Consider the following 20,691-nt stretch of genomic DNA (forward strand, 5'->3'; position numbering starts at 1 on the left):
AGGCTAACCACGTTATTACATTAATGCATGTAAGGTGAACTAGCAAACATCATCATAGCTACATGCAGCTGTCTTCTTGTTTGATGGCAGATACTCCCTTCACCCTGGACAAAAAGGCTAAAATGACCAAAGAAAAAGTGGAAAACAGTTAAACATGAGAGGTTTTTGGACAAAGTTTGTGTTTTTTCCATTGTTTAAGCACTGCTTCCAGCCAAGAGTGATACCATATATGCCCTATAGCTGCAGAAAAGGCTAACATTGTTATCTTTTTACAAAAAAACAGCTGAACATGAGAGGTTTTTGGACCAATTTTGTGTTCTCCATTCTTTAAGCACCAGTTCGAGCACCGTTTCAAAAGTACCGGTTTGGTACTGGTATCGGATAAAACCTAAATGATACCCATCCCTAATCCCAGGTGTACTCGACCTGGGCGCCCACTTCCGATTACAAGGTGACAGCATGGGTTGGCTGGCTGGAACCGGTCTCTACTCACAGACTTGCAAACATATTTCGACCTATCAGAGTCAGTCTGCACCGACGACTGTGACTCGTCTGCGTTGCAGTTCTCAGCTCGTTGCCTTCTCATTATAAAAGCAAAGTTGCTGAGCTCCTTTGTCATTCTGCAGTTAATTCTCCTCTTTTGATGTTGCAGATTCAACAAGGAAGCATTCCTCAGAGATTTTAGTCCGTGATGACATCACACAGTCACTGATAATGAAAATCTCCCATAAAATCACATCTTAAAGACGCTCTACTGCAGCGGTCACCAACCTTTTTTGCCGGTTTATGTCCAACAATATTTTCACGGACCGACCTTTAAGGTGAGATTATTATAAGATTTATTCATAACACATGGGAAAAGACCCAGGGAAACTGAGTTAACGATAAAAACGATAAAAACCCTGAAAAACTAAAATTTTACACCCGAGCCTCAACTCGGTACCAAACAACTCACGAACCGGTACCGGTCTTTGGCCCAGGGGTTGGGGACTGCTGCTCTACTGGACTGAGATCTGTGCCTGTGGAAGTAACGTGGGTACAGTGAACTCATCGTTATGTTCCATGCACAAGATAGTCTGTGGCGCGGTGTGTTATCCATCAGAAGCAGTGTTGCCAACTCCTCAGTAAGAAAAATCGCTATTGGCTGTCCTAAAAGTTCCTAGAAGTCGCTAAATCACGTCATCTCCTAATTTGCATAATTGGTCATGCTAATGTAAATGGTAAATGGACTGGTTCTTATATAGCGCTTTTCTACTCTTCTGAGCACTCAAAGCGCTTTACACAACTTGTGCATTCACCCATTCACACCCATTCGCACAAGCACATTGATCTAAGTGCTTTCTAAGTAACATTCACACACATTCATACTCCGATGGATGCATCGGAGAGCAATTTGGGGTTAATATCTTGCCCAAGGATATTTGGCATGCAGACTAGGGGAAGCCAGGAATTGAACCACCAACCTTCCGATCAGTAGATGACCTGCTCTACCACCTGAGCTACAGCCACCCCCAAGATGTAATGTAATTGTAACCTACATTGTTGGAGAGAGAAATAACATCGTGGAAGAGACATAAGGTGAGTAAAAAACGCCCTAAATGCATTTAGAGTTTATTTAGAACTACAAATTAAATTTCTTTTAGCAATTATTGTTTTTTAATGTCACAGTTCCAACCCTGCTCCTTTATCCGGGCCTGGACTAGCAAAAGTGACCCGAGATTGGCACTCTGGTGGAGTTACAGTGTGTGTGTGTTTATAAGTAGTTTTAAACTTTGTGATCCACAAAACAACATAACAGTAAAAGAAGAACTGACTTCGTTACAGTCAGTGCGGAGCAGCGGCTTTGCTCATACGCGATTCATTTGCAGTTTGGACGCACAGTTGTGAACGTCTCCTGCCCTGATAGCAGCTGGGGGAGGACTATCCTCCGCCTGGGAGCGCTTTGGCACGGGTGAGGTGCCCACGGCAGCACCGCTGCTTGTTGAGAGTGAAAGTGATACGCGCTTTCACGTCAAAAAGTTGTCATAAATAAGTCTCCAGTAACACTATAAAAAGTCGCCAGATTTGTTGCTAGTCGCTTTTTAGAAAAAAAGTCGCTAAGGGGCCCTGAAAACTCGCTAAATATAGCGACAAAGTCGCTAAGTTGGCAACACTGATCAGAAGGAGGAGGAGGGATGCACATGGTCAGCAACAACACTCGGGTAGGCTGTGGAGTTCTGAGCACCCCGGTGTGTACCAGGAAGATATCCCCACACCATCACACCAGCAGCAGCCTGAACTGTTGACGAGGGGAAGGATGGAGCCAAACTCTGCTCCTACTATCTGAAGCTCGCACGCAACGTGTTTCCTGAGTTTCCTGTTCTTAGCCGACAGCAACGGTCTCAGTGTGGTCTTCTGCTGCTGTAGTCCATCTGCTTTGAGGTTGCTGCCATGTGATTGGCTGTTTAATGTACCAAATAAAGTAAAGCTGTCGACGAAGAATTAAAAGGAATCAGCGTAAACACAAAAGAGGACGACCTTTAGCTCGTGTGATGATCAGAGTATCGATTAAAGGTTTTGGCAGACTTCTCAAACTGTCGTACTGCACAGTACTGCTAAAACCATCCAGCGTGTATATCATCTCCATCTCCTGATTCAGACGGTAACATCACACATGCAGCACCCACATGATGCATCAGGTCACATCAGCTAACTGTGAAAGAAAGCGACCGCGCTCTGACAGGCAGCACGCACCAGCCCGCCAACCAGCAAACACCACAGCGAGACCCTGCAGCAGCGCGGCAGACACTGAGAGGAAGTGGCAGATCGTACCACCGCGTTCACGTATCATAACACGCCATCGTCATGTGATTCAACCTGGCAGCTGTTGGAGTCAGACGCCTCTGTGCAAATTACAGGTCACCTGCTGGTGATGGGACGAATAATTAACCAGCCTGTGATGGGTTTCATATCAGAGGCTGATGACGCTCAGCCCGTACCACCCTATCAGGTGAGCATAAATCACAGCTGAGCCCAGAAACGCCCGCCATATAGAAACAACAGCTTCACAGACTCCCCCCCGAACAGCCCACGCTGCTCGTAAATCTCCCGTTGGTGCTGTCAGGACACACAAAGTGCGACCTGCGGCCTGCTGCAGGAGAATCGGCTGATCTGAGTTAATAGCAGCACATCAATAAAGTTTATTTGTCTGTTAAAGCTTTAAAGGTCTCCTTCCAGCAGGAAGCACTGACATGAAGAGTCGCTCCAGCTCCAACAAAGCGATTCACACAGTAACACGTTAAATAATGTCTTCATACGGGAAAGAAGTCTTTCATTTGCACATAGAAAGCTCACGAGTCCTTCACCAGTTTAAACTGCAGACGAACTTTTATGGACCAAACAACCAACACCCTCATATGTTTGGAAGACACTCGAGGTTAAAGGGCAAATTTACAACTAAAAGTCACCATGCTCACTGTCTTTGTTGCAGGATGTGCAGAATGGTGAGATTGGCTTTACTCTGACAGAGAACCAAACACGAACATGGTGTTGGTCAAAATGCTGAAGCTCAAAAATGAGACTTTACTGACCACCTTTTACATTTGTAACATGGTTCATAGCTGTCTGTCCATTTTAAAGCAGATGCCACATTTTAGGTCTAAGCGCCATTATTTTTCCATCCAATCAAATGTGTATCCTGGTCTATGCCGAAACACTTCACCCAGGAAATGTCCAGGAGGCATCCTATCCTATCAAATCACCTCCAATGTTTTCTTCCCTGAGCTAAACACCATGGATCTCATTCTGTTCAGTCAATACTCGTGCTGGTGATCGGGGTAAGTAAATAATTCATTAGCTCTGCTGCTACGATGCTCCACCCGATCTTCTCTTCTCATGAACAACATAAACTTCCTGACTCTAGGTGGCAACTTAATGTGGACTTTTCCAGCTTTTCAATTTTGACCGTCTGGATCTTGGTGTTCAGAAACCAGACATGAAATTTTAATTTTAATAACAGGTAATAACATGGTATACCATGGTCCCTTAACAGGAGTAAATTAAGAAATATCATATCAGAGTGATTAAGCACAGAGTCCTGCAGCAATTTTCCAAAAGATAAGAAACCCATAATAACTTTCAAAATTCAGCATTGCCCTACCTGCAGAAAACTAATCTTCAAAGAAATAATAAAATAATTATTAACCATAAACAAACCTCTTAAGATTACTTTAATTAACTGGGGCTGAAAGTTGAACCAAAATAAATCTAAAATCAAACAAACCCTCGTTTGGATGCCCCCACTACAGGGGGATCTGGGAAGGTCCAACTGGTCTCCCTTCTTAAAGATGGGAACCATTAGCCCAGATCTCCACGCAATGTTGTAGCGGCGTGTCAACCAAGACAGCCGACAACATCCAGAGCCTTTAGGGACCCAGGGTGAATCATTCACTCCAGGGACCAAGCAGCTGTTTAACTGCCCTAATGTTGGTTCAGGTGGTGGCCTCTAGATCGCACTGGAGTGGGTAGCAGTTGAGTGTGAAGCCGCATGAATGAGAATTAGCACCTCCAAGTCTGAGGCCTGGTTCTCAACTGCAAATGGGTGGAGAGCCCACTCTGGGTGGAGGAGTTTAGGTATCTCTGGGTCTTGTGGGGAGCGAGAAATCAACAGATGGATTGGTGAAGTGGCTGCAACGATATGTAAGCTGTGCCGGGCTGTTGTGGTGACGAGAGAGCTGAGAGTGAAAGTTGTTGATTTAGCGGTTGATCTATGTCCCCACCCTCACCTGTGCTCAACGCAGCTCTGAGTAGTGACCGAAAGAACGAGATTATTGTGGCGAATCCACTTAGCCAAAAAATGGATCGGACATCAACTGTAGAAACGATAGTCTTTATATAGGGCTTCAAAAAGGTGAATGTACAACAAATAAACTGCTCGACATCAGAGCAACATATAATGGCTTCCCGAAACTTTCTTTGCCAGCTAAAACCTGAGTAACTTTCATCTACCACAAAGGATTCTGGGAAATGCAGTTTTCTAATGAAATACCTGTTAAATGCTCCCTTTTAGCAGAAAATTAAATCTATAATTAACAGCTCTCACTAAACATGTGGCTAGCAATTAAATCACTTACAAAATAACCAAAATGCTGTTATCAAAGAATAAACTGCGATAAAGTTACAACAGAGATCGAATTGGCGCAAATCAGCTGAAGGGTAGCTGGGCTCTCCTTAGAGACGGGGTGAGGAGTGGTAGTCCAATAATCACACAAATGGCATAGTAACTCCAACTTTACTGGTCGCCTTCTTTTGTACAACCACAGAAAAAACTGACCCGCCAAACTTCTACCGCCCCTTTCCCGCCTGCGCGTAGCCATGCCAACCCCCCCACTGGACACTTGCGCAGTAGGACACATACATATTAACAATCATTAAAGAAAACAGATTAGAACAATTTCTTTTTTCTTTTTTTGAACAATATAACAGCTTAACATAATATAACACTCCAAACTAGTGTTTAAATTTTTTATTTTTCATTTTTAGTCATTAGTCCTTTCAGCTTTCTAGCTGCCATTCCCCTTCTCTCAGGGCTCTTAGCAGTCCAAGTGCTGATGTTCCCACTTTTGTGAGGCAGTTAGCAAGCTGCTCTTTGGTAAATGTCCATATAATGTGCTGAATAGTCCCTGTGTGCATAAGTTCTTTGATGCTACTGATGTTGAGCCGAAGCCTCTTCTCAGTTACAGATTTTGTGGACTTGACAGCATCAAGAAGGGAATGGTTGTCTGTTACACAGACGACTGGCAAGATGTTGAGTGTACCATCACCAGTGGTGAGCTCAGAATAGAGTGCAGCCAGAAAAACAGCACTGTCGATCCCATCTGCCAAAGTCTCTCCTGCTAGTGTACTCCGTACCACCCTCCTGATCCGTTTCATGCCAACATATGGGCGAAAACTTTCCTCCTTCTCCCATCAACATGATAAAATGTCCACCTTTTGTGCCTCTGTCTGAGAGGTTTCCCATGAAGGAATCACTAAACACCACTAATTTGAGGGATTTGCTTTCACCCAAGAACTGAAACCTCAGCGTAACCTCCTCTAATTTAAGTTTTCTGATCAGTTTGTGCAGTGCAGTGCATTTTTGTTTTGTGCTTGATGCCAGGATGGAAATGTCACACATGATGTCGGGTCTGCTCTGTCTTGCTACCCACAGTATCTGTCCAATCTTGGATTTTAACACGTCCATCTCTGTATCTGTTAAAGGAGCCTCCCGCTGTGGTGCCCTGGTGGGATCAATAGGAATAGGCTGTAGGTTTTTTATGTACACATCTTGTTGTAGGTGTATTTCACTCTGAAGAGAGTGAACCTCCATCCCGATGTAGTTGAAGCTGTTATGTTCTTCTCGTCCAACTTGAAAAGCAGCTTTCAGTTTGGGGATGACTACTGTGGAGAACATGTCTGAGCCACCCCACATAAAGTCATCTACATGACATGCAAGTACCCCTGTCACCTTACAGAGATTATCTAGCCAGTAGAAGACAGCCGGCTCGACTTTTGACACTGTGCCCCCGAGCTTCTGCATGGTTTCTTTCACCTTGTTGTACCAGAATAATAAAGCATCTGCCAGGCCATACACACATTTATACAACTTCCATATAGTTCCTTTGCTCTGTGCTTCTTCAGGTAGTTGGATGTACACGTCTCGGGTTAAATCTTTACCTTGCAGAAAAGCTGCTTTAATGTCCATAGGGTTCAGTTTCCATTGATTTTGACATATTACCACTATGACCATCAGGGACTCGGAGGAACATGTTGGTGAGTCTTTGGAAAGTTCTTGCATCTTTAGTTCTTCAAAGCCTCTTGCAACCAGTCTAGCTTTGGGTACAATGCCCCCTGGTGTTTCCTCGAGTGTGCATATCCACCTTGTTGATATACATTTCTGACCTTTATCTTTCTCCACCTCAAACACATTGTTTCTTTTCCAGTTGTCAAGTTCAGTTTGTTTGGCTTGTGAGAAGATGTCTTCCTTCACCACTAATATTTCATCTCTGGTTTTATCTGTGCATGACTTGGCATCTTCAGACTGTGTCACTTGAAGGTTGTTTACTTGCTCCACATTAATGGAACCCATGGATCCAGCAATTTCCTCTGGCTCACTGTATTCCACGTTGTACCACTTTCTGTTTTTTCCCAGTGGCTTTTCCTGCTCGACTGATTATTTTTCCAGCACGTTTGACCTGTTTCTTTGTCTGTGTATTTAACTATTTGTCCAACTTCTATCCAACCACTATCTGTGGTTGAGTGAGACAGTGTGGGATCTCTTTCTCCAGGTTGTATTGGACTCGCTGTTTTCTGCAGTACCGAGCAGTTCATTTTCTGCACTGCCAATGGTTCACTGTTTGTTGGTGCCATGTCCCCATTTTTGTTTTCAAAATCGTGTTCCTCACCAAGCACTGCTGCTGGGGTCTTTAAAAGATTTTCATCTGTTTTACTCTGATTTTCCTCTTCGGTTTCTTCCATGTTCACTTGTGGTTCATCCACTTTTCTGAGCCTAGACTGGTTTACTCTGACACAGGTTCCTCCATGCCTGACAAATATTACTACACCATCTTGGCCAGTGACCACCCCTGGACCTTTCCACTCATGACAGTCTGTCCTTTTATCATAGACTTTGTCCCCCGTTTCATATTTCTCATCAATGGATCGCAGCTGTTTGTGAATCCACTGATTCGATACGAATCCATTCGTATTCTCTCAGAGCATTCAGCCTCTGTAAAAGCTTGTCTCATGGCATGTAACGTTGCAGTGTGCTGGGCTATCCATGTACTCACTTCAGTTTCCAAAGCTGGGGGTCTGTCACTAAGGACTGAAGGCAGATTTGGATTTTGTCCAAAGACAAGTTGGCAGGGACTGCAGCCATGTACATTGTGCATACAGTTCTTTGCCATTTCTCTTATTTCTTCATTATTAAATTCACCGCCATTGTCACCAAATAGTCTGCACGGTGGACCGTGAATGCTTATCCAGCAGTGGATGAATGGCCTGTATTTGTATAGCGCTTTACTCAGTCCCTAAGGACCCCAAAGCACTTTACACATCCAGTCATTCACACATTCACACACTGGTGATGGCAGCTACATTGTAGCCACAGCCACCCTGGGGCGCACTGACAGAGGCGAGGCTGCCGGACACTGGCGCCACCGGGCCCTCTGACCACCACCAGTAGGCAACGGGTGAAGTGTCTTGCCCAAGGACACAACGACGAGACTGTCCGAGCCGGGACTCGAATCGGCAACCTTCCGATTACAAGACGAACTCCCAACTCTTGAGCCACGATCGCCCCTTCACTATCTCCCTGGGTCTTTTTGTGGTGATGATACTTCCTGCACTGAATCTTGTGAAGTGGTCAATGGCATGTAGATACCAGAGTCCCGGCTCAAGCTCACACGGGTCCACTGCAACAGTTTCATTGTATGTTGAAGCCATGGGTAAACCCACTGCAGGCTTATGTTTTGGTTTACTGTATCAGATGCATGTTTCACAGTTTTTTATATTATTCTTCAGGATTGTAATGCTTTCATCATCATTGTTGCCTGAGCAAGACAGAGGTTTTTGCAGTCTGTCAACTGATGCATGTCCAAATTGTTTGTGTAGTTTAAGGACTGTCTTTTTCTCCTTTGTTGTCATGTTTTCTGTCACAATGAGAATTTCATCTTCATCAGTAGGTGTCTCACTTTTCTCTAGCTGGCTTTTATTAAGGTCGCTCTCATTTCTCAAGTTCACACAATAGTGTCAGGTCAAGTTTTACAGGTTGATCAAACATTGTTGCTTTGCTTGAGCAATGTCCAAGACTGCACTTGCTCTCTTTAACAAAGTCCTGCTTAAAATCTAGTTTTAAGCATCTAGTTTGTCCTATTTCTGCTGGAATTGTCACTTTCCTTGTTGATTGAACAATTTTCCCATCACCAAAGCGGAGCGGCCTTGTGCTCTTTTCGTCTTTTATTTTTTGCAACTCTTTCTGAGGTAACTCACTTACATAATCTGCGAGCCATTTTTCTCCACACGCAGTTCTTGTACAAGCAGTGTCAATTACGGCAGAGCCCAAAGCTTCCATCATGAAGATTTGTGTATCAGAGGGTGGTTCGTTTGAAAACAGAGTAATATTACATTCTTCAACATCACTCTTTGATCCCACAGCTTTTGCTAACTTCACATGTTCTGTTCTGTTAGGGCAATCTTTTACCCAGTGATAAGTGCTTTGGCATTCTGCACATCTTGTTATCCTCCCATATCTGTCGAGTGGATTAGTCCCTGCAGCTATTCTTTGGGGTTGCTCTGAGGCTATGTCCACACGTACCCGGGTATTTTTGAAAACGCAGATTTTTCTATGCGTTTGCACCTTTTGTCCACACGTAAACGGTGTTTTTGGTCACTGAAAACGGAGATTCTTAAAAACTCTGGCCAGGGTGGATATTTTTGAAAACTCTGTTTTTGCATTTACGTGTGGACGAGAAAAACGCAGAAAACGCAGCATCAAAGGTGTGCGCATTTTTTGACGTCACACTGTGCGCCATGTTATTGTTTCGGTGAAATGAATTTCTACAATACTGTTACTGTTACTTCTCTGCAGTGTTTAAATGCTTACATATACACACACAGTTACTGTCCCTCCACACATACGACTTGGTTCTGCTTCTATGCCCCAGCTTTGTTTACTTTTTCCCACCGAGGCTTCTAGACTTCTGATTGGCCAACATTTCTACACGGTTAGGAATATATCGCCACCTGTTGCTTTGGCGTGTTCCTAGCAGCGTTTTCCATCATTTCTGTGTTTACGTGTGGACGGGATTATTTTTTTAAAACGAAAACGGAAAATCTTCGTTTTCAAAAATACCCGTGTACGTGTGGACGTAGCCTGAGTTTGAACTATTCACGCTTGCCTGTGTACTTTGTGAAGTAAGCGGAGTCGCCCTCGGAGTCGCCCTCTTGTGGTGAAGAGACGTTATTGCAGAAAATCCTTTTCAAGGCTGATTTCATGTTATCAAAAGAGATGGTGGAACAAGCGGTAAGTGCTAGCTGTTTGTCTTTAGTGTTTAGCCCCGCGGTGTCTAGCAGCTTAAATGCTAACACTGCGTCTGGTAGTTCCATTTTGAACTTACGTATCTTGTTGTACCGTCGTTCAAATTCGATAATGTAATCCAGCGGTCCCCAACCCCCGGGCCTCGGTACCGGTCCGTGAGTCGTTTGGTACCGGGCCGCGAGAGTTGAGGCTCAGGTGTGAAATTTATAGTTTTCAGGGTTTTTATCGGTTTTCAGCGTTATTTTGTTATCGTTTTTATCGTTTGAAAATATTGTCGGGCATAAACGTGGCGCAAAAAAGGTTGGGGACTGCTGATGTAATCCACCATCGACGTGCTACTTTGTCTGTTTAAAGCTTCGTACTGTTGATCTTTTTCTTCTTTTACAAACACCGAGTCCAGTTTGGTAACAAGAACATCCATCCCCGTATCCGTGTTGAGGTCATGGGCTGCGATTCCAGCGCGCTTTCCCTCGCTCTTCCCGATAGTGACAAAGTAATCGCTAGAGCCTGCCTTTTTTTGACCAAGTCTGTAACGAGTCTCCACATTTCAATTTCATTTTTCCAACTTTCATAAGACGTCTTCTCATCGAACGATGGTGGCAGCAGCAGCCGTCCTCTGCTACCAATGTTACTCCAATAATCACACAACTGGCATAGTAACCCCAACTTTAATGGTCGCCTTCTTTTGTACAACCACAGAAAAAATGGACCCTCCAAACTTCTCCACATACATCTTAACAAGGAGTTCAGTCATTTGGGAGAGGCTCAGAGTAGAGACGCTACAGAGGAGCCAGCTCTGGTGGTGGTTTGGGCATGTCGAGTTAGGAGGTGGTCCTGGGGTTGGCACAGGACACACTTGACAGATTATGTCTCTCGGCTGACCTGGTAACTCCTCGGTGTTGCTGTGGATAAGCTGGTGGAGGTGACTGGGAAGAGGCAAGTCTGGGCTTCTCTGCTTAGGCTGCTGCACCTGAGCCCAGGTGAGCAGTAAAAAAATAAATTGGTGTAATAAGAGCACATTTTGGGGCGTAATTTTATCTCTTTTTGGTCAAACCTTCTCTAAAATACTATGACGTGCAAAGACAAAGCAAAAACATGAAGAAATATAAAAATGAGACATAAAATCTTATCATTACTGGGTCCATGAGACATATTTATGTGCATTTTTATTGGGAAAAATGGCTGTTTACCTGTTTACCATTGGCTCTGCTGTTTTTCTGAGTACCAGAGGAAGGACAGAAAAAAAATAGCCCAGTGGAGCAGTGTTGGCTTTTAATTGCATTGCTTGTCTCATTCTTCAGCTAATGTGGAGGCTTAATGGACTCTGCTGGCCTCGGCTTCAGAGCAGATGACAGCTCGTCAAGGTGATTGACAGGCGTGGGGGCGGAAATTTGACCGAGTCCATTTGAAGGAGAACTAAGAATAGGCCAACTGTCTCAAGACATAAACTTTAAAGATAATTCAGCAGTGAATCATCAAGAGGAGGAAACTGCTCCTCTCTGCTCCAACTGTTTGTGCACTGACTCAGTGTAACTGCAGTTTTTATTGAAAGACTTCATGGCATATGAAAAAAACGAAAGGTGTAATTAATAACAGCATGGCAGCTTTTCAGTCACCCAGAAATAGAGAGGTTTTTATCGTGTGACAAAGCTTATAAGAAAAGCCCATTTCTAATCAGACCCAACCCACAGTTGGTGAAAACACAATAAAAAGCAGCTAAGATTAAATAATAATGAACCCACGTAAGATTGAAGCCCAGCTGTGGTTTAAACCAAACCAGCTGACTCTAACAGGCGCTTTTAATGCTTTTAATGCCTTTGCTGCCTAAACCACACAGTTTGAACCACATATTTTGGTTGGGCAAACCTGACCAAGAAATTTTGTTGCTTAAACTGCATCAATTCAATTCAATTTTATTTATATAGCGCCAAATCACAACAAAAGTCGCCTCAAGGCGCTTCATAGATACAGAGAAAAACCCAACAATCATATGACCCCCTATGAGCAGCACTTTGGCGACAGTGGGAAAGAAAAACTCCCTTTTAACAGGAAGAAACCTCCAGCAGAACCAGGCTCAGGGAGGGGTGGGGCCATCTGCTGTGATTGGTTGGGGTGAGAAGAAGCGAATATGTTGGCCTCTAGCAGTCCTTCAAACTTCTTATGTCTGTCAGTTCTTAATTGTAAGCCTGTAGGGTATAAAAGTGCTATAGAAGAGCTAGTCCATGGTTACAATGGTTACTTTCTCATTTCATGATCTGAGAGTTTGCCAAAGTTTCTTTTCTTTGAATTTACAGGTTAAAAATAAAGACAGTGATGCTAATGGCCACAGAGAATGTCTGGGGCACGATGCTCTCGGTAATAAATAAAAAGCCGTCTAACGTTCAGACGGTGATGTTTAGGAAGTTGCTGTATTAGAGCCAGTAGCCGGGGCTGCTCTGTTCCCCTGCTGTGTCTCATTATCTCAACTGTGGAGCTCATTTCTCACGAGAACGCTGCGTAACAGGGCTGAGAACAGCTCCCACTTCCTCCTGAAGGAAATCCAGGAAAAGGAGCATGACTCAGTCACACACACACACACACTGTGCACTCATACAAGAATATATAAATAGCAATCTGCAGCCTAACTTTCACGTGTTCTTTACATTGGTTCAGTGGTGCAATTTCAAGACTTAATGTAGCATCAGGACAATTCGATCTGATTTAAACAGCAGATTTGTGTCCATAATGCACCAAAATATTTCCTCCAACCCGTCAGTCCCACAGCTGAAGCTTGGACCAAAGCGGGTCATCAACAGAACGGCTGAAAAAGGAAAGAATCGAGCTGCTGCAGAGCTCAGAGAGCCGTGCATGAATAAATGCTGCAAATCTCAATGACATGAAGCAACCCTGTGAGGGAGACTGGGTTTTACTGCACTACGTAATGTGATGGCTGCTTGGGCCGGGAGCACCTGAGGTGTAAAGAACCACGAGCACTAAGAGGAAGTTTAAACTCCAACCTGACATTTTACATATCACAGGCAAGCGGTCGACTACACGCACGAGCTCGGATTTATAAATGATCCAAATGACTCGTACATCTTTCCACATTTTAATTTTGCAGAGCTGCTCGAGACTCGTAAGCCTCCACTGTTTATCTGATGCGTGTACATGCTCGAGTCGACTGGCATCACATGAGTTTCTGGTAATCCTTTGCTGTGATCCCATCTGCGTGTTGGGTCCTTGCTGTACACGACTAGTTTCAGTTTGAGGCAAAAAAGAGAAAGAAAAAGCTCGACACTGCTCTCAGCACTCTGACGTGTTAGTTTCATGGTGTGCTGCACCAAAATCCTTTTCTCTAATGTGTTCAGCCTCCTGGTAAATGCAGCACAACACATGATGCCAACAATTCTGCTCCCATTATCAGCGGGAGCCGCTTTATAGTCAATGCAATAAAGTGATGCATCTTGTAGACAAACACTTTAATCTAAAGAAAAAGAAAATGTTGAACATTGAGGCTCGAAATGTAAAAGAGAGGAGGTGAACGATGGGAAGTAAAGGTCCAGCAGGCCGTGAATCAGCCTCACGTACCTGAATGACGCAGTTTAGAAAGTTAAACAGTGTACAAAGTGTTGGTGAGTAGTGTGTCTACCCATGAATCATAATGTGAGATGGTTAATGGGAGAGGAAACCCTGCAACAGACTGGCGACCTGTCCAGGGTGCAAGCTGATAGGCTTCAGCCCCCACGACCCTGAATTAGAGAATGAGAAGAAGAAAAAGAAGAAAGTTCTGGTTTTTCTCCGGTTTGACTTTGTTAGGCTGACAAGAATCCAGAAGAAATTCACAACCTGGGAACTAGAAACACACTCGTGGAATGACGCAGCCTTCAGCCGGTGTGCACATGGCTGGATAAATGCATAAAAGCTGAAGGATGCTTGAAAAACTTTTAAAAAAAGGGTTGATCCTGTGATTTGATGTATAAAAAAGCTGTAAAAAACTACATTTCCGCGAAAATGACGTCACTTCCGGTTTCGGGCAGGTCATGGCGGACATGCGAAGGTTTGCGCTAGTCCAACATAGGAAGTGTTAAGAACAGCTGATACAGCAATACAACCATTACAGCCCAAATTTTAATAATATGTCTGCATTAAGTGCATAGTAATTACATAAATTGCAAAAAAGTGCAATAAACTACAAAAAATTTGAAAATCGTTTTTGTTTTTTTAACATATATTTCTAGTTAGAGAAATTTAAGAGGCTTATCCCTCAAAACTGTAAATACAAAAAAGTTGCACAAAATAGTTTCCCACCACAGGAAATTTATTTTGAGTGTCTTCATAGTTTTATTTTTGAAATACACCAATTTTTATACACTGCAGGAAAAACGAAAATAAATATTATAATGCAAATTTGCAAAAAAGCAGCATCTGCATCAAAATAAACTATTTCCAGCAGTGCAATATGAGTCCTAAGCATCCCAGAAACCACACAGAAAGTCATAAAGTCAAAGATAACTTTTAAAAACACCAGTATAGGCTCATGAGGCCCTGATGGTAAAAAAAAAAACTACATTTCCGCGAAAATGACGTCACTTCCGGTTTCGGGCAGGTCATGGCGGACATGCGATAGTTTGTGCTGATGGACGTAGGAAGTGTTATGAACAGCTGATCGGATCAGCAAAGCGTGTTTCTGGAATATTATGTTTTTGTTGCTGCAAGTGCTTTTTATGCAGTTTTTGCAAAGCTATATGTGGAAGGAAACTGTGACCGAGGACAAGCTGATGGCATAAGATGTAAGTACAACTCCTCCGGTTTCATATGCAAAAAAAATTATTGCGCTAGCTTACGTGGTTGCAGAGCTACCGGGATTTAAAAGCAGTTATGCAAAACAGAGCGTGCCCGCTCCAACCGGCTTTAAAGGGTTAAGAAACACATCTGCACACTTTTCTTTCCAAGCTCCTCAGACTTCGATCACCTGGATGATTGAGAACCTTCACAGATGAATCAGGGTATGGTTTTCCTTTAAATCGCTGCTGATGAAAGCTGCGTCTCACAAGCTTAGTGGACGAGTCTGCAGCATCCGAGTATCAGGCAGCGAGAGAGTCCACATTCACAGGGTCGTGCACCACGAGTTTGTCCCCAAGTGTCAGAACTCCCGTGTTCCCGCCACTTCCTGAGGTGTCTTAACCACAAACTCCACGAACCGTGGCGCCCGCCGTTTTAACACCAACCCAACACTCATGCCAGAAGGTTTTTTCTTGTTATCCGCTTGGTTCACTTTCTCACAGTTTCAGGGCATCGTTTTTTCCGGTTGTGATAACTTCTTTGAATAGCAAGCCTGGCTGTTCAAACACAGCTGAGGCACGCAGCTGTGTGACCACAGGCCATCGTCAAATGAGTGGTCAAACTGAGGGCGCAATCGGCCTCCACAAACGGTGTCGGATAAAGTGTGTCTGGTGCATATATGAACGTATCGCTTCACGTCCACTATGTAAAGCAATTTCATGTATTAAAAAAATATATCCTGGAAACTCAGAGGCTGAAGTTTGAGCTGATGTAAGGCTGATGAGAGCGAATATTCAAAGGAACGTGACAATGAAGACGTAGAGAGAAATACTGAGGCCAAAAGTCTGGAGAAAACAAAACAGGAAGAGATCCTGGAATGGTGGAAAATACTCCATGAAGAAAAGATTTAGAGCCGACAAAGTCAGGAAAACTCTAAAATGATTTTTATAAAGACTTTCAGAGTTTCAGGAAGTAACGGAGGGCAGAGAGGAGCAAACTGGATGAAACTGATAAGGAGGAACTGTCAGCGACAGCCAGAGGCGGACCAAAGAGACACAGGAGGAGCAGCCGGCTCCGGACTTGATGCTTTTCTGGGAGACAAAGAGTTCTGATGACAACTGACAAAAATCAGTTTTAATGTATAAACACTTTGATTCTTCATCTGAAGCCTGAGGTTGATGACAGTTATCCTCTCCTGTCCATCAAACAGCTGCCACAGCGACTGGATGGACCTGATCTTTTGTGAGTCAGTCTGAAAGCGTCGTCGCAGAGACGTTGGCGTCTTCTGGGACTGACAGAGGAGCAAAAACTCTGCCGATGGGAGAGGATTTACTCCCCGCGTACACTACAGAGATGATGTTCTTGACAGCAAAAGCTGACCAAGAGGAGGAGGTTTGGTACATTTCTATCAACAGTAGTGATGATTGGAGACTCTGCTTGTTCAGGATGTTTAAAAATCTGAAGGAAACTCTAACGTGACAACGAGATGTTCAGGATAAAGTCTTAGAAGCCTTTCAAGTTTTCTATAAATAGCGAAAAAAACCAAAGATTCATTCCTCACATGATTCTACTTCTACAAACCGAACCGGCCGGGGGAAGAAACAAGCATCAGTGGAATTAATGAGCAAGTCTAATGTCTTAAATTTCAGCCTGTCTTTGGTTCACACAGGTGTTACTTTCAGTATTGATTGGCTGCTCGCTTCTCTTCACTGGCTCCCTATGAAATCAAGACTTTAAAATCCTTTTCACACAGTATTCAATGATCTTATCTTAATGACCTTGTAGTACCATATCACCCTATTAGAGCACTTCGCTCCCACTCTGCAGGCCTACTTGTTGTTCCTAGAGTATTTAAAAGTAGAATGGGAGGCAGAGCCTTCAGTTTTCAGGCCCCTCTTCTGTGGAACCAGCTTCCAGTTTGGATTCAGGAGACAGACACTATCTCTACTTTTAAGATTAGGCTTCAAATGCCCCCAAAAGTTGATTCTGCTCACCTGGACGTAGCGTTTTCCTGCTGCCTAACTCATAAACTGAGATTTCCAGCAGGTTGCAATCAATCCGAGTCAGTCTGAGGAACTCGATCCAACTATTGGCAACTGGTTGTATTCCAGTATGGTATGGTTATGTTGCTATCTAACAGCAATGTTGCTGAGCATCTATATCATATTTCAGTTCAATCTTGATTCTGCAGCAACTACATGATGATTTGTGGAGGAAGTTCTGAGTTTGAGTTTCAAAGCTACAATCTATGATGTTCTGGCTCGATTCTGAATTTTTACTGAGACTTTCTGTGTAATAGATTTTCCACAGATGGCAACAGACTTGCAATTTTTGGTGAACAATATCCATTAATTGCTGTACTATCACAAACAGACTGTATGTTATTGCCATCTTGCATCGTGTTTGTTCTTCGTGGTCTCTCCATGCTCCTCCTTCCTCTCTTTCCCCCCAAACTCCAGTTGAGGTTCCTTATTTCGCGTCCTTCTGCCCTTGCTTGAGCCGGGCCCAGTTCTTCCTCGTGTTGGAGTGTCTCAAATATTACATAAAGCACCTTGCAAGACTTTTATCATCAATATGAAATTCAAAAATCGTTCCTGTGGTGGTAAATATGTGCAAAAACATCACAGGATTAGAAGAAAGTCTTTGACTGCAAAGATAAATAATTTGTGGCTTAAATGTCTCTCTGTATTATTTCACTTTTAATCATCACAAAAAGCAGGAAAAAGTCATGTTTTAAGGGGCGTAGTCGTGTGCTGATTTATGCCACTCACAAGAGCTTTTCAGACGCTTTTCCATGTTTTATGTGAGTTATTGCGACACGCTCAGTTGTTGAAAATGTCACTCAGTAACCCCTGACTCATTAAATTGGGCTGAATCTGACGAACGCTGGCACATTCGTTTATTTCGCTTGTTTTCATTATTCAGTTGGAGGCGACGAAAAGAGATGAGAATGAAGCGGTTATGAAATTAATGGCAAGTTCGCGTCTGCCTACATTTTTCATTAAACGAACAGTTATCAGGGAAAAGTCGGTGAAAACTGCAAAAACAATTAAAATTTCCACCTCCTGTGATTCCCCACAGCTGTTTTTAATTTCTGAGAAATGAAGGCAACTCTGATGTTATGGCAGGAACACATGAAGCACGCCACACGCATTTTAAACCTTTTTTCTTAAAGTGTGGTCTTACAGTTTCAGCTGTGTTAGCAGATGATGGAAAAGTTCCTCCAACACCAAGGTGATCAGATCAGGATCTCCGACCTCTCTTTGTGATGTCTGTTATCCGGTTCTGTTTCCATTTTCCTTGGTCTTTCCTCGTCCTTTGTGTGGTTAAACACACATTCTTGGATTTTATTATTCTTTTGCCTCCTGTGTTCTCCAACTTTGATTTACTTCCTGTTTTATTTTGAAGGACCAACCCTCATGTTGTTGTCTTTCCTTTTACTTCCACTTTCTTAAGAGCTTATCCAAGCCTATCCCAGCTCTCATAAGACAAGAGGTGAGGCATGCTATGGGCCAGCCTCACACCGTACACTTGTAAGGGTGCGTCTTCCTTCTGTCTTCCTTCTCTCACCCCAACCAATCACAGCACATGGCCCCGCCCCTCCCTGAGTCTGGTTCTGCTGGAGGTTTCTTCCTGTTAAAAGGGAGTTTTTCCTTCCACTGTCGCCAAAGTGCTGCTCATAGGGGGTCATATGATTGTTGGGTTTTTCTCTGTATGTATTACTGTAGGGTCGACCTTACAATATAAAGCACCTTGAGGCGACTGTTGTTGTGATTTGGCGCTGTGTAAATAAACTGAATTGAATTGAACTACTTCTACTAACACTGAGAATAACTAAAATAATACTGAGAGGAAGGAGGAGGAGGAGGGAAAGAGAGAAAAGAAATGAATGAAGATGAAAATATGAACAGAAATAAAAGACGGTCCTCTGGGGATGGCACACTGGGGGGTACATGGTGTTTTGGAGAAGGGGAGGTGCCATCTTTGGCTGGTCAGAAGGGTTTTTGTTGTTTTTTTGATAATTATTCTTTTATCTTTCATGGTGTTTTTGTTACCCTTATCTGGACCATTTAGAGACACTTCACTTGGACACTACGGAGGAAGCCTGTTTATTACTGGTTAGTGGACTGTTTTCCAGTATCTATCCAGTCTACCTTAGGTATCAACCCTGTGACTCCCATGTGAATCTTCCCAGTTTTAGGTTATGCCCTGTGTTTGTTATCTGGGCCTCCTGCCATCTCCGGCGGTTACCTTGCAGGAGCATGCTCTGTGTCTTTAAGCTTTGTGTGGGCCTCGCCACAGCTGGACATCCCAGCGTCCACTCCTGCTTCTCCCCAAAGCAGTTCACTCTCAGCAGCTTCGTCCGTGGACTAACAGATGGGTGTCTGGCAGTAAAGATACGGCTTCTGCTCCTTCACCGCATGCTGTTTTTCCACTGAGTTAAAGTGATTAGCAAAAAGACATTTCACTTTCTGATTAAATGCCTTTTTTAATTAGACTATTTTGTAAACAAGAGCCGACCGAAATACGGGATAGTGTCTCAGTGTGTGTGACAGAAGGATAAGACATTAAAATGTTATGCAGTCCCACATAAAGAGAGACACACCTAAAGGTGACAGAACGTTACTGTTACGTCCGTTTAATTACAACGCGTAGACCACCTGCAGATAATCTGAGAGTCTCAGACTGGCAGGAAGGACGTGTCCCGTCATCATAAAGACTAACAATATGGTGACAACAGAAGTCTGTTTCTAAATGTAGTGAAGAGTTTGTGCTCACGTGAGAACACGCTGAGCACAAACAGCTGCTCTGATTCGAAGTTCGTCTGGTGAAGCGAATGTCTCGACTGCAGCACGATGCTGCGACACGTTCGCTCCCTCGCAGCACAGATCTGATGTGAAACGCTGTAGCTCCTGCTGTAATTGCGACTGGTTGGATTTTCAGCAAAGAAAAAAGAAGCTTCTTCCTACCTGATGAAGTCTCCCTCCAGGCCAATGACCCGTTTGATGATCTTCTGCCTTGGATTCTTCGGGGACCTGAGGGAGCAATAAATATAAATACATTAAAGCCAATAAGCTAAAACCCAAACAGGAAAACAGCCACATTAAAATCTTACAAGCGTGTTGTAGTAACCTGTGGAAACAGCTCTGTTCAGATCAAGTCTGAGGCTGCAGCATCTTTTTACCTGACGTCATCATATATGTTATTTTATGATTTGTTCAAAAAGTGCACACAGTGTGACTAAAGATCTGAGTTGCAAATCTGTCAAAATTTAAGTAAATCTGGAAAACCAGGAAAGCGATCCCCCCAGGGCTTGAAATGATGCCACTTTGTGAGACATGCCACCTGTCTCAACTTTACACAAAGTGTCTAAAATCCCATCCTGGTTGAGCTGCAGGAGGTGCCTGGGGGCGAAGGATGGATGGATGCAATCCGAGTTAATCTGAGATAAAAACGATAATAAAATAACACTAAAAACCGATAAAAACCCTGAAAACCATAAATTTCACACCTGAGCCTCAACTCTCGCGGCCCGGTAGCAAACGACTCACGGACTGGTACCGGTCCGTAGCCCCGGGGGTTGGGGACTGCTGATTTAGGTTATGGCAGGTGAGTAATTAAACACACGTGTCTTTGTTTGATGTTTTAAAAAACATTTGATCAAGAACGTATTTAGAGACTTCTGGTACAAAGTCACCAACATGAAACAGAAAAATCAGCCACAGAGGTGGTGATGTTAATTCTGTCGGGAAACAGAGGACACATTCAGTCTCTGAAGAGGAGGCACCTTCCCAGTGCCCACATCCATGGTGTTAAACCAGAATCATGCACAAAACCTCCGGAAAATAGTAAACAAATCTCAATTTCACCAACTT

The 20,691-nt window shown here is 43.6% G+C and overlaps 1 protein-coding gene across 1 annotated transcript in view; it reads right to left on the minus strand.

The window, feature by feature from the left end:
- immp2l (inner mitochondrial membrane peptidase subunit 2) overlaps nucleotides 1-20,691 on the minus strand; it is a 210,543-nt gene that overhangs the window by 25,063 nt on the left and 164,789 nt on the right. Inside the window, exon 4 of the mRNA XM_087844576.1 lies at nucleotides 19,786-19,851. Coding sequence (XP_087700702.1) covers nucleotides 19,786-19,851 — 66 coding nt within the window. The remainder of the gene's footprint in view (nucleotides 1-19,785; nucleotides 19,852-20,691) is intronic.

Source organism: Neolamprologus brichardi, chromosome 7 (genome assembly GCF_056152115.1).
Source record: "Neolamprologus brichardi isolate AB-2024 chromosome 7, ASM5615211v1, whole genome shotgun sequence".
Classification (NCBI taxonomy): Eukaryota; Metazoa; Chordata; class Actinopteri; order Cichliformes; family Cichlidae; genus Neolamprologus; species Neolamprologus brichardi.